Here is a 15800-nt window from a genome sequence, read left to right on the forward strand (position 1 = left end):
ATATGTTATAAATATATTATGGTAAGTTAGTTATCATTTATATTTATAATAATATTAATTATTGGATAATTATCTCTTTTTCTCTAATAACCAATTGAGTGGGAGGTTATTGGTGATTTCATGGTAACCGTGAGATAAAAAGAAAAAATGTTTTCCTAATTTTTAGTAAGAAAAAAGATTTACAAAATTGTGAATTTGAGATTTTCACTCTTGGAAATTACTCACGGATAGTTGTCAAGTAAATAAGATTTACTAAGTGACAACTTGGAGTTAGTTAAACGATCGTGGAGTGTGCTTACACGATAGACACTCAGCTAAACGATGAGCTAAACGATCACATGGCTTTTGCTAGACGATCGCATAGCTTTTCCTAAATGATTGGGTATCGACCTATACAATAGGCTATTTCATCTTCCACTTGCTTAATCTTTTACACGATTATTCTTCCTTCGGTTTTCTGCCTCTAACCAAGTCCACAGAGAGCCCACCCTCTGAATTATCTCACCGAGAATACCAAGGTAACCTTCTTGGTGGTGTCATACTCAACTCGATACAGTTGAGGTTCTGTGGAGGCCATTCACAGTGTTGGGGGTGTTCGTGACCGTGGTGATCGCTTTGTTCAAGTGCGCGGTGATCGTGCAGTATAGCGATCGTGTTGGACAAACGTTCATATGTTGTTGTTTTGTTGTGATCGAGCGTTCGTGATCAAGGAACTTGAAGATGAGTCTACAAAGATTTGTTGATTTTTGTCATTGATCTATATAAAGAATATTGTAATTTCTGTCTTATGCATAACCATATGCTTCCGTTTGTGTTTGTAATTGTAATATTCATATACGATTGAAATTAAGATCCTTCCGCTACTCATGAAAATCCTCGTGTCTGATTTTCTTCAATTCAAATATTTATTTCCACTCAAATAAACTTTATATTATAATGTATCAAAATACATTATAACAATTATATCACATATAATTAGATTAAATTAATTATATCATATATAATTTATTCCTTCAATTAATTTGAACAATTAAAATTAATCCAAAAATTGATTCTCATTAATTTTCATTGAGCTATAGAGCGGACCTCATGGTCCTATAGCTTGAAGCTCCAACGGTACGTGAATAATTAATTAAACTTCTTTAATTAAATTATTCACCATTCGTTAACTGTCGGACACTCTACTAAAAATCGACAGCTGCACTCTTCACACTACATATATATTTCTGTGTCCATTGGGTATAAATAGTCAATAATATAATGACCATTCACAAATTGCTTGTAATTACAACTGGGCCAAAATTACTGTTTTTCCCTTTTAGTTACATCTAACTCTTTAAGTACCATTGATCCCTCTAATGAATAATGAATCATAGTCCAACTATGATTAAATCCCTCTCGGGCCAGAAGAGTGTGTGGGATCACATTTTTCAAGCCCTAGAATCAGTCCTTAAGGGAGCAATTTATCTACTTACCTCGATATTGGAGAAGGAGTGAATTTCATCTTGTATAGCTGAGTTTCCAACCCTCTAATCAGACGAATCCCCAAAATGGTAGGCTTGTTGAGTCGGCGATCTGACCACTCTCACCCATACAAATCAAAGGATCGCCCTCATAGGTAGGAGTTCACAACTTAATTAGGATTAAGGTCATGTTACCTATGGTCATCATAGTGAAATGAAAATCTCAATTATGAACGACGTTATATAATGAGACTAAAAATTTCATGGTCCGGTCTTATATAAACTCCTTTGTATAGAATATCCTCACTCACATGTCTACATATGAATGATCAGGATTAGATCATTTGTAGCACTTTACAATAATTGTAACATCTACAAAGTGGGTCATACTCGTAGTGTCATCAGGATAAGGTACCCAGCCTTATCCATCTACTATAGACCATTTAGGTTATCACTTAAACATGATCCATATGTATGTCTCTACATACATGTTTAAGCTACAAAGATAACCTTGGATATTAGTTTATTTGTTTGTGGTTAATGCAACTAATTTTGAAATAAAACCTCACATATTTTATTACATAAATAAAATGTTTGTATATTACAATTATAAACTATAGAACCCTATGAGATTTAAGGCATCAACCCCAACAATATCTCACTTGACCTAAAGCTAGTGGGGTATACAATGTAAAAGTCATACTAAATACAAAGTACATAAATCAATAAACTATGGTATAACACGCCTAGTACAAATCTTCCACTTGCCCTAGTCTAAACAGGTCTGTCCAACAAACCCATACTCTACAGGTGACCCTCAAACACCTTAATCGTGATGGCCTTTGTAAATGGATCAACAACATTGTGCTCCGAAGCTATCTGTGTGACTATCACGTCTCCTAGATGCACAATCTCTCGGATGAGATGATACTTTTGCTCTATATAATTTCCGCATTTGTGACTCCGAGGCTCTCATAAATTAACCATAGCACCACTATTATCACAATAAAGAATGATGGGCTATGACATATTTGGAACAACTTCCAGATCAGTTAGAAACTTCTTAAGCCAAACAGCTTCCTTAGCATCTTCACAAGTTGCTATATACTCAGCCTCCATGGTAAAGTTAGCAATGCACCCTTACTTGGTGCTTCCCCAGACTACTACTCTTCCGTTAAGATTGAACACTGATCCTGATGTAGATTTCATAGAATCCTTATCAGTCTAAAAGTCAAAGTTCGTGTATCTTGTAAGGATTAGATCCTTAGAACCATACACAAGTTGTTGGGGTTAATGCCCTAAATCTTGTAGGGTTCTATAGTTTGTAAACCTTGTATTAACAAACTTGAATGTGATTAATAATATTTGATATTTTATTCACGTCGTCTATGAAATATGTGATATTTGAGTTGCATTAACCACAAACCAATAAACTAACATCCAAGGTTATTGTTGTAACTTAAGCATGTATGTGGAGACATACAAGTGGATCGTGTTTAAGTGATAACCTAAATGGTCTGTAGTATATGAATAAGGCTAAGTACCTTATCCTGGTGACACTACGAGTATGACCCGCTTTACAGGTGTTACAATTGTTGTAAGGTACTACAAATGATCTAATCCTGATCATTCATGTATTAGACATGCGAGCGGGGATATTCTATACAAAGGAGTTTGTATAAGACCGGACCACGAAATGTTTAGTCTCATTATATAACGTCGTTCATAATTGAGATTTTCATTTCACTATGATGACCATAGGTAACATGACCTTAATCCTAATTAAGTTGTGAACTCCTACCTATGAGGGTGATCCTTTGATTTGTATGGGTGAGAGTGGTCAGATCACCGACTTAACAAGCCTACCATTTTGGGGATTCGTTTGATTAGAGAGTTGGGAACTCAGCTACACAAGATGAAATTTACTCCTTCCCCGAAGTAGGGGTAAGTAGATAAATTACTCCTTTAAGGGCTGATTCTGGGTCTTGAACAATGTGGCGTCACACCCTCTCTTGGCCTGAGAGGGGTTTAGTTATAGTAGGACTATAATCTATTGTTCATTAGAGGAATCAATGGTACTTAAGGAGTTAGAGGTTACTATAGGGACAAAACGGTAATTTGGCCCGACTGTACTTACGAGTAATTTGGCCCAGACCTGAAGTTAAAATGGATCGCAAAGTGTCTTAGTTTTCACGTCGACGTCTCATAAATGGCCTTTTGAAAGAATTACTTACTAACTTAACATTCTTTTGTTGAAAATTAATGTAAGTTTTAAAACTTTGAGGTTCTTCATATGTCAAGTTTAACCAAAATTTAAATTGATTTACTTTTAATTGGTAAGTATTATAAATTTCACACGGATGTTTATTTAAATAAAATATAATGGAAGGTATATAAATGGATATACTTTACTAACATTTGGAGTTTAAAATTACAATTATTAATTCTTTGTTTTAATTAATAGCCCTAAACGTGTAAATAATTTATATTTTTCCTTAACAATAGATAAAGAAAAAAAATACTAATGCAGATTTTTTAAAAGAAATGTTTGGATATTGTCTAGTGAATGTTTTTGTTTTGTTAAGAAAACAAAACCTATTTTTGTTGTAAAAATATTTGTTAGGCTGGTTTGGAAACTATCATTAATACATTTTCTAATTAATAAAGGGCGCAAAACGTAAAACATGTTTGTAGAACATTTCAAAAAAAAAAAAAAAAAAAAAAAAAAAAAAAAAAAAAAAAAAAACATGTTTGTAAAATAATTTTTAAAAAGTTGTATATTTTTGTATGGGTAATTATTATAAATGATAGAAATATTTATAAACATGACAAAATGTCACTATCATAATGATAGATATGGATAGACATCTATCAATATTAATAATAAATCGTAAGATTTTATTATATTTATAGATAACTAATTTTATTTTTCTATATTTGAAAGAATGTTTTTATATATAGAGAGAATTGTGTTAATTCACATGTTCTAGGGTTCTTCTGAAAATCATCTTTTTTATTTTTTTTACAAGAGCATTAGCTTTTATCTTTCAATTCACAAACATTTCAATCAAACTACGTTCATATAGACACATGACCTAAATTTTCATTGTCCTACATTCTTAGGAGGTATGAAAATATATATATAAATTTTAAAATAACTTATATTTACTCCTTGCGAAAACAATTCTTATAGTTGCTAATGAAATTTCACATTGATTTCATTGTTGTATTTTGGTCTTTTAAGTATGAAATATATGTTCTTTTTCCTTTGTAGAGAAGCCAAGGAAGTGGAGTTCCAAGAGCTATATAGAATTAGTAACCATAAATGGTCAATTAATTTGTGGGTGTCCAAGTATTGCTATTTGCAAGGTTTATTAATTTGCAATTTTACATTATTAATATTTGTCTATTTATTAAGAAATTCTTTTCTAAAAATTTTCTTTAAAAAAATTAAAATATATATTCTAAAAATATTAATCAACTTACAAATAAGTTTATTTTTTTTAAAAGGAAAAATTATCAAATAAGCATTTTTTTTTTTTTGAAAGAATAAGATCTTAAATTTTATGTGTAATTTTGTTCAAACATGATATATGGAACCATAGTCTCATAGACTGAAACATTATCAAGATGTATGGCTTCTTCAATCCTTCTACCCTATTTGGTATTATACGAGTAGATTCGTATTGGTCTCTCTTTTTTAGTTTTTCATCCTTTTTAATTAGTTCAATATAATAGTTTCTCACACGGTGTTTGATTGAAAGATTAAACTTGTGATTGTTTAAGAAAGTACTAACTAAAATATGACAAAGTCGCTTGAATACGTTATAATAATCACGTGATGTTTTTCTAAATTAAATTTATTCGATTGTAACAACATGCTCATTGACAAAAAAATGACCCAATCCAAACAATTTGACATACATTTTAAAAACATAATGGTATTTGTTTTAGGTAATTAAGTATGCCTTTTAGCCACCCATTGTTGACTTAATTTTTAATTAGTGCACAGCTCAAGAAACCTAAAATTCCTTCTATAGTTTATCTAAAATGATGCCATTCCAAATCTCAAATCTAACTACCAAAATTTCCTTTCATTCCTATATATATTATAAGGGAGCAAATCAAGTTACATTATATTTAAACTAGTCTTTTGAGATCGGAAACTATTAGAAAAAAATGTACATTGTTATTATAAGTAGTAAGGATGGATTCATTTAAATTTTCGTTAGTAACTCTCTAATTTTCAATTATTTGTATGAACGTGCTACAACATCGTATAGGAATGCTTGTAATAATACTTACATAAAAATATCTCTTGTTTGAACATGGTGTTGGTTTCTTCACTTGTCTCATTTTGCTCAGAAATTCGTTAAGAAAATTGTTTTCTTGTTCATATAATTTTTCAGGTTTATTCCCTTTTAATTTGGGATGTTATAGGTCACAAATTAAGTCAATACATAAAACAATTAATGTAGAAGTTATGACCCATTACTTCAAATGTAACACCATAAAAATAACATATAATAGATACATTATGATCTATAAATTTGTTAAGTTTATTTTATTTTATTTTATTTCTAGTAGATTTGTGAATTTAAAAAAAAAAAAATCAAAATTCACGGTTTAATTTTTAAAATTTGAAAGATCAAAAACAAAATCATCACAAAGTTCAAAGCTTAAGGAAGATTACTTTTTTAGTCCCCGAATGTTGAATAATAGATGTGTTTGGTCATTAATTTTCAAAATGTATCTTTTTCATCCCTGAATCTTTTAACATGGGTTTAAAAGGTTCTTCAAATAATGTTTTATTATTATTTTAAAATAGAAGAATAATTTTTAAAAGTTCTCTTCTATATAATTAATTTTAAAAATATTTTTCTAGTTTTAGATATCATATAATTATTTAGAATATTAAGAAAATGCTTCAAAAATCTTTTAAACCTATTTTATAAATTCAAGGACTAAAGAGCTACATTTTGAAAATTCAATAACCAATTACACCTATTTTTAAAAACTCGATAATTGAAAAAATAAATTTTAAAATTCAATGATTAAATATATATATATATATTTCGAAATTAGGAGAAGTGATTTTCAATACATATACACACAAATATATACATAACACACTTCATTCATTATTAAATATCTATGGTCCTATTGGAGTATTTTATGAAAAAGATTAGTGAGAAATTGAATTGATGGATGTGATGTTAACACCAAAATTTGGAGATGACTAAGATCGTCAAATCAAGTCAAATTTTAATAAAATTTCTATAACAATTTAAAAACTAATAAGTGTTTTTTTTTTTTGTAATATTTATTATAAATTAATTTGAAGGGCTTGACACCGACGTGTTTCTTTCCGCCCCACGGCCCCACCAAACTCTTTTATTAGAAAAATCAAATCACCTTTTTTTTATTAATATATATATATATAAATTTGTGCTTCAATAATTTTGCATTGCCAATTGCGAAGCCACCTTTTTTCCACTTGTTATTTTAAAATTTAAAAAAAAAAACAAATAAAAAAACAGTGGTAATAAAGCCGACGTGGACAGTTCCAAAGTGCAAATAGAAAAATCCAGTTGTTGTCTCGTGGGATTTTGGACTTTAGTAAGGGACCACATGTACACGTGGTGCGTATATTGAGCTCCCACGTGGAAAGCCAATTTCAATTATTGAAGTTTGAATTAAAAATTGTTTTTATTCTCCTCATTTGAAATAAAAATGCTTGGCTCGTGATTGATGAGGTGTAGTAGCCAAAATTTAAAATGTTTGATATAATGGAAATCTTGAAATCTCAATTTTATAAAAATTTTGATTAAAATATTGATGGGATAGATATTTCTAAAAATATATAAACATAAAAATTTTAAATAATTATTTAAATTATTAAATAATTCTTTTATGCTTTTTTCAAATAAACTATTTCCATTAGTAACATTTTATTAGTGTTATTACTACTGCTTTATGATTTTTTTTTTTTTACTATATATGAAAATGTGATAGAAATGTCATAGTGGTACCATAGTTGTAGCTTAAGTTTTTCCATTCAAATGATATTTTTCATCTTATTTTTTTAGTTGGATTAATATGATAAATTTATTATTTTTAAAATTAAAATATCATTTCGATGGATTATACTTTAAAGGACTTGTTTTATTTTATTTTAGTTTATCTTATGTTTATGGAAATAAAAATCTCTACCAGAAGTCTATAAATTTTGATAACATATACACATTATGTATTTTAGGCATGAAATTAGTATAATTATTTAGTTAATTTTAATTTTAAAAAGTTGACTTTAGATGACTCACTTCGAGGTAATAAAAGTCTATATCCTAAGGTTTCGTTTGAGATTGTTGTAGTTTTTAAAATAATTGTTGTCAATTGTACTTTTAGAAAAATCGGGTGTGAAAAAAAGTAGAATAATATTTGGTAAATTTCAACTTAAACTTGAAATAATATGTTAGATTGTTGGATAAATAAATACAAAACATCTTAGATATAATAATTAAAATAGACTCATAATCAACTTTTTTTTAGTTCTTTTGTAATTTAAAATTTTAAATAATTATTTAGTATGATAAATTTTTGTCTGTTATAGATTAATATTTAAATATTAAGGAAAAACAACTTTATTTTTAAAAAAATCAATATGGTATACTTTTTAAAAAAAAAAATGATGCAAAACTCATGAAAAATAAAAATTAGATTTGATTAGGTGAGAAATAGATAAATATATAAAATAAATATTCTTTTTAATGTATAAGATTTAAAAGTAAATATTAATTAAAAGTTCTACCTGATTTTAGAAGAATTTAAAAATTAATAGGATATTGCTTTTAAATAGATGTGAAATTAACATGTTTTTAAAAATGATTTTAATATATTTAATTTAAATATGTCATACCAAATGCAAAAAATGGTTAAAATTTTCTCCAAATTGCCTTTTTACACACAATTCCAAACATAACCTAAGTTTAAACACTTGAAAATATTAAGATTAAAATATAATAAAATTAAAAATATATAGATCAAAATAATATTTTAACGGAACATAGTTCAATTAGTATCTAGGTTAGAAATTAATAATTATTACTCTAACTTAAAACATTTTAACTTATCATAGTCAAATAAACTATTGTACAATTTAAACGAGTACATATTAATAATAATATTGACGATAGGAAATAAATGTAAATAAATATAAAGGATTTTATATTTTAAACACAATGATTAAATTCTTAGCCAAATTTTAAAAACAAATTTTTATAAGTTTTTTTTTCAAATTTTGGCTTGATTTTTTTTAAATCATTGATAAAATATAAATAAAAATGAAAAAAATTTGAAGGTGAATGTAGTATCTAAAATTTAATTTTCGAAAATAAAAATTAAAAACCAAACGAGGTGCTAATAATTCATTTTACATAAAATGTATGTAAATCAAGAAATTTGATTTGAAATGGACCCCATTAATTAAAGTAGAATCCCAAAGGTCAAAGAGAATTTCTTCCTTTACAATCAGATTTGAGGTTGCTTTTGAAAAAAAAAAAAACTTTAAAGTTGTAGGAAAAGATAGAGTTATTTAATAAAATATCTTTAGAAGGGTGATCCTTTTCGGAAAATGGAAAGCAAGCTAGATACCCAATTTCAAAAGTCATTTAATAGATATTACATAAAAATAATTGGATAATTGTTTTTAAAAATATTTCAAAATATAATAAAATATCATTGTTTATCAGTTATCTATCACTTATAGATAGTGACATTTTACTATATTTATAAATAAGTTGTTTCATTCTTTATATTTAAAATTAGTCCTAAATTTAAAGGATTTTTTTAACACTTAACTTTTTAGGTTAATAAGATGATAAATTACAACTAATTTTACTTTGGAATTTTGGCAAACAAAATGTTTAATGAAAAAGTAGTTAATTATTGTTAAATAAAATTCTGGAACAAATATTTTACATAAGAAAGTACTATCTCCTTCAAAAAGCCATTCAGCTCAAAGTTCTTTGCTATCTTCAACTACATGATCAAAAGTGTCTTTTTATAATTTTATATTATTACACAAAAAATTACTTTTAAAAATACTTTTATGATGAAGTATTTTATTTTTCTTTAAAAAAAATCTCTATTAATAAAATACAACTTCAATGTCATATCAATCTTTAATATTCAATTCTACCCTTATTCTTGTATATATATGTGAGTATAAAATGATTAAAAAAAAAGGAATTATCATCTATGAAAAGAAAAAAGATTATAATAACAATTGGATATTATCATTAAGATACATAGCTTTAAACATTAACATTTTCTTCATTATTATTATTATTATTATTTTGTCATATTTTTAGTTATAAAAAAATCCTCATATATATATAGTTTAAAATATATATAAATATAGTAAGTGCTTTGATATATATCTTTGGACCAAAAAAATAAAAGTGGAATACTTCTGTTATTCACTTTGTGGTCCATTTGTATTAATTCCTTTTATGTGCCAAAGTGGAAGCAATAGAGGAGCACTCACCAATAAAGAGAGAAAGTTGCTAATACTATGACCAATAGAAAATTGATTGTTCTAATTTAACCATTAAATAAATCAACAATATTCTTTTATTATTATTTATTATTATTTTTTTTGTTTGGAAGGGGGGTGTTATGCTTCTCAATTATGGGTAGCCAACAATGGAATCTAAAAAAGAATTCATAAAGATTATGTTAAAGTTAATATGGTTTTTTTCTTTTTTAATGTGAATGAGTTGTGCCCTCTTGTGCCATTCACATGAAAGCATTTTTTAAGTTTATTTTCAAAATAAAATTATCTTAAGTCGTGTTAGATTAGAAGTAACGGTTTTTTTATTTGAATAGGAGTGAGAGAGACCTATCATGAATCAATAAAAAATAAATTATATGTTTCGAGTTAAAATGGAGATGGAAAAGAAAAACTAATTTCATTAAATATAAAGTTTTACGTTAAAATTCAAAAGAATTAAAAAAATGAACTATTTTTTAACCATTACAACAATATATACTTGTATTTACATAGTTGAGGAAAACAAAAAGAGGAAATGAGTTGGATAAAAACACAATGGACTATAAGCCAAAAAGAAAAAAAAAAAAAGGAAGAAGCTTAAAAGTTATTTTATCCTTGAACTTTATTTAAATACTTTCAAATATTATTGTAGTTTCAAATATTTTAATTTAGTCTCTAAATATTACATTAATCTTTTTTATTGTCAATTTTTAATTAATTATTCAATAAATCACTTAAATATCTTTTAGAATATTATAATTTAAACAAAATGGTAAGAGATTCAAATTTACAAAGTCGATTCAAATATACACTTCATGTTCCTTAAACTTAAGAAAAAAACTATGAATGTCTAGGCCAATTAAGAAGCTATATGTTCACATCAACAAGACATTTAACCTTAGAGAACGTTTAGATAATTTAGTCATTGATTACTTAATCTTTACCAGTTTTTTCTAAGGCAACAATATATGAAATGAGGATTGAAATCTCTAACTTCTTAGAAAAAGTTATAACGTAGAACTAGTTATCTTAATCAGTTAATGTTACACCCAAGCCCAAGGATTCAAATCAAGATTTCTAATTTGAATTTAACACCTGATGAGGCAGAAATTTCCTCCAACCCTCTATGATCGGACAATATCACCTTACTTTTCTTGAACTTTGTACTTCTAGAAGGTCCCCACAGATCAACAGAAATTAGGATTCGGTTAGGAATGCGACCAAAATCTTACATTGATTAAATAAAAGGATGATCATGTATAATCGAGGATAACAATCTCTATTGGTACGAGACTTTTTGAGGTGAAACCAAAAGTAAACTCATGAGAATTTATTTCCAAAGTGGACAATATCATACCATTATAGAGATTGTTGAAGGGACCGTTGTCCTTAACAGATCTTTGCATGTTTTGTCTTGGTCGTCAAAAAAGGAAGATACATTTATTGATTTAGGCAATAACTATAAATTCTTTTCAAGTTCGTCCTGATCATGATTTTTATAGTTAAAAGATATTTATCATTTAGATGTGATATCAGTTTATTCGTGTATAGAGACAGAGGCGTTATTAGAAAGTTAAAAGGTGAGGTTGAATTTTAGGGAAGGTGGGAATATGTTTAATTATGGAGGTTGCTTAAGTTTGGGAGGATAAGATAAAATAATGAGATGGGGGAGGAATTAAATGGAAGGGAATAAAGTTTAGGGGAAGAAGCAAAATGGGGCACACGTGTGAGGGGGTGGGAATTGGGAGAAGAGGAAGGAGCACGTGTGGGAAGTGAAGAGCTGTAAGAACCAAAAAAAAAAACTGCCGGGTTGACCGGAGACAACCGGGTCACGCTCAAGCGTGGCCTCTGCCGCCTCACGCTCTCTCTAACTAAATCCTCACGCCTCTTCTCTCCTCCTTATCACTTTCCTCTCAATCCTCTACTTTTTTTAACTCCTTTTATTAAATTAAATATTTCTTCTTCTTCTTCTCTATTAAAAAAATAATAATTATATGTATAAGTTTATATTTTGAAGTTTGTTTAGTTCTAATTTCTATACTTTCAATAAATCTTATATTTAGCTTCAACGACTAGTTTATTGTTAGTTGTTATCTATTAGCATTTTTACTATAAGTTTTGAAAACATATTCACATTTTGTATCTTAAATTTTTTTATTATTATTTAACTAATTTCGATAAAAGATTAACTTCAATAAATTAAATTTAAGATTTATTGAAATTATCAGAATTAAAATTAGATAATTGAAAGTACAAGAATTAAAATTGAACATATTTCTAATTATAGGGACCAATATATATATAAAGGTAAGATTTTTTATATTTGTTAAAATTTTTAAATTAGTTAAGTGACTAGTATATGTGGCTATTCAATGTGAGCATTTTTTTGTTATATGTTAGAAAGTACAAATAAAGTTTTATATTGATTGGAAACGAGAATCATTTATGATATATAAGTGAGAATAATTATTTTTATTAATAGAAAACAATTTGATTTTGCATGAGTGAGGATTATGTCTAAAGCACACAATACTATACTTTTCTTTCTTTTTTTCTTTTTTAGATATGTGGAGGTGTGTTACACTCTTCATTACACAAAACATTTTCATCCTATTTTATTCTAATTTTCTTCACTTTTTACTCTACTTCTATGGATCATTTCTCACAACACACTATCTAATCGCAAGTCAAGAAAAATTTGTATGCTTTAAAAGTAATTAAGTCATACATTATACACTATGCCTATTTTTGTATAATCCACCCCGTTATCTAATCACAAGTTATCACATGGAAAATTTTTCCTTTTAAAAAGTAATATAGAGTTTTATATTTTTTTTCCTATTGTGATTAAAAGAGATGCATGAATATGCGTGCAGTCAAAACTCTAAGTATTACTTTTAGAAGAAAAAAAATGTTTTTATTTAGCTTATCTTATTCTAAGTTACATTATAAATATACCATATTTACAAATACTAACCCATAAATCAAATATATACTACATAAACCTAGCTATATGTTTCTAGAACTTGTTCTAAGGAAAATTTGAAAGTTAATCAATATTGTGTGATTTTAATTAGCTATTCATTAAATATAAAATAAGTTTGTTGAAGAGCCAACTGCGAACCATTTTATTTTATTGTTTTACATATTTTAGCTTCTATTTCTGTTAGAGGAAGAAATTACTTATAGTTATTACTGATGTCACAGTTTAACCAGTTGAATTCTCTCTATAAATAAACTAGTTAAATGGGTATTAGACTTTATAAATACAATGATCTATTAAAAACTTTTAGAGTAAAACTTTGAAGAATTGATCTTAAATACATGTGTAGATATCTTGACTTACAAACTAACTATACTCATATTGTCATCTCTTTTCATATATTTAATAGTATTCATGTTTCATGTTGGATACTTTATTTTGGTAAAAAAGTAAGTTGTGTTTGATAAGGAAGATGTTTGATTATGTGGAAAGTGGGACCAAAACATGTTGAAGTAGTAACTAAGCATTGAATATTATTATCCACATGAGAAATATAAATGAAAAAAAAAAAAGAAAAAAAAGAAATGATGATAAATGATAGATAATAATGATAATAATAAGGTTGTGGTTGTTTTGGACACATTAAAAGATGAAGAAAGGTGGTGTGAGACAAAGGTAGACCCCACACATTTCCCTATTCAATCTGTTCACTCTTTGACCTTTGACTGTCCTACTTTCACTTCTAATAATAACAAGACAATTCCCTTCACCTAATGAAATCATGTTTTGCCCTATCCCCCCCACCCCCACTCTAAATTTCCACTTAGCCCCTCAATGTTTCTTTATTTTCCTCCTTGTCCCTATATAAGAGATATTATTCATTCTATTAAAAAAAAAAAACATTCATTCCACTCTTACTAAATTTTCATTGTGATAATGAGAAGATTGGTTGTGTACAACTCATAAAGAGAGGCATAAATTATGTTCATGTTAGCAATATAAATGGTTAAGGCATCTTAAATGCTTTTAAAAAGATTATAGATTTGAATTCCTTACTTCATGTGATGTAATATTCTAAAAGAAGATCATCTATCTATTAGAAAATTCATCGGTCAAAGATAACCTTTTATTTTGAGTATACACGAAGATAAGATAGAAAGAAAATTCTACCATTTACCTATATTATGGTCAGTGTTAGAAGAGCAATACTTGTAATCCACTATGTACCCATCTCTATGCATCTCTTTTCAAAAGAAGCAAGTTTATCTCGTGAAACTTATAATTAGGCATTTAGATGTGTTGCACAAAAATGAGTGTAGTTCACGATACACTCAGCAAATTTCATATCAACAAATCAAGAAAGATGAGGATAACTCTTGAATTTTTGCAAAGATTGAAGGAACAAGAAAATGGGAAGGATTCAAATAACTACGAAAGGAAAGGGAGAAAAACTCTATAAAATAAATAAGAAAAACTAAGAGGGCAGATGAGCAAAGCAAAAGAAAAGGAGGGAGAAAGAAATTTTGTTAATAATGAATAATGAATAGATGTTTGAAGGGGGGGACTACAACAGTAAACCAAATAAGAGAACAACAAAATAATGAGGGAAGAAGGAGGGTCAAATTAAGGTTTTATTGATGTAAACAGGAGTAAGATTTATTTTCAAATGGTGGGACCTACATCCATTTCACTTTTGACCAAATTAACCCCCTAAATTATTCAAAGAGGCCATCACATCTAATAAAAGAACCTCAAATTCAGATCCAATGATTATTAAGAAGTAAATAAACGTAATCCATCTATGGTAATCTAAAAAGTAAGCAACATTTGATTAAATTTGTTTTTTTACCCGTGTTCAAATCGGCTGCACTATGATCATTAAGTGGTACCTACATCATCTTTTTTACTAATTTTTCATCATTTACCCTTTTCATTGTGTTTAGCTATGGAAGTAAATAACAATGAATTAGTATGGAGTAAACACGATCAAAGGAATCTAATTCCCTTTACATTGAGACCTATTACAATTGGTACGTGAATGTGAACTCATAATGATTACGACAATTTTAATTACGGAGCAGTAAACGTGGTCGAAATACATTAAATAGAGACAAGCACATAGTGATGACTTGATTGAAGAATACTTGGGTACAGTTGAATACACCCGCCCGTGTACCGGCATAAGTAACTAAAGCTAGTTCCAAGTGTAACTAGGGATAAACCATGGTTAGGTTAAAGAAATAGTTGCACCACACGTGTGGGGGAGAAGTCAGATAAGGGGCAGAGGAACAGAGTTACAGAAGGAGAAGGCAGTGTTTGTTTTCTCTTTTTATCTCTAAAACTCTCTGTTTTGAGTGTTGGGTATGTCTCTCTGTTCCATTCAATTTTAAGAGAGAAGAAGAAACAGAGTCAAAAAAAGGTAAGACTGAAAAATTTGCAGAGTGGTCAGATTTGTTAGTATTAGTATTAGTAGTTCGTCCCCCACTTGTTTGACAAAATTTCTAGCAGAGAGTAAATAGTTATAGAGAAAGAGAATCAAAGCATAAGAAAACATGCCTGGGACTGGGAGTGTTGCTGTTGAACCTTTGGATTTGAGCGTACACATTCCATATCATTTCAGATGCCCAATTTCTCTTGAGCTCATGCGTGATCCTGTCACCGTCAGCACCGGTCAGACCTACGACCGTTCAAGCATAGAGTCATGGGTCGCCACCGGCAACACCACTTGTCCGGTCACTAGGGCTCCACTCACCGACTTCACGCTCATCCCTAACCATACACTGCGCCGGTTAATCCAGGA

At 28.2% G+C, this 15800-nt stretch overlaps 1 protein-coding gene across 3 annotated transcripts in view; it reads left to right on the plus strand.

Moving 5' to 3' along the window:
- The first annotated feature begins 14914 nt into the window (after positions 1–14914).
- Positions 14915–15800, plus strand: part of LOC120067754 (U-box domain-containing protein 26-like) — a 2270-nt gene continuing 1384 nt past the window's right edge. Inside the window, exon 1 of one of the 3 annotated variants that reach the window (XM_039019320.1) lies at positions 14915–15800. This exon is cut by the window's right edge and continues 1384 nt beyond it. In XM_039019320.1, coding sequence (XP_038875248.1) covers positions 15553–15800 — 248 coding nt within the window. In that variant the 5' untranslated portion in view covers positions 14915–15552. The other 2 variants (XM_039019339.1, XM_039019329.1) reach the window with 2 other exon arrangements.

This window comes from Benincasa hispida, chromosome 1, assembly GCF_009727055.1.
Source record: "Benincasa hispida cultivar B227 chromosome 1, ASM972705v1, whole genome shotgun sequence".
Classification (NCBI taxonomy): Eukaryota; Viridiplantae; Streptophyta; class Magnoliopsida; order Cucurbitales; family Cucurbitaceae; genus Benincasa; species Benincasa hispida.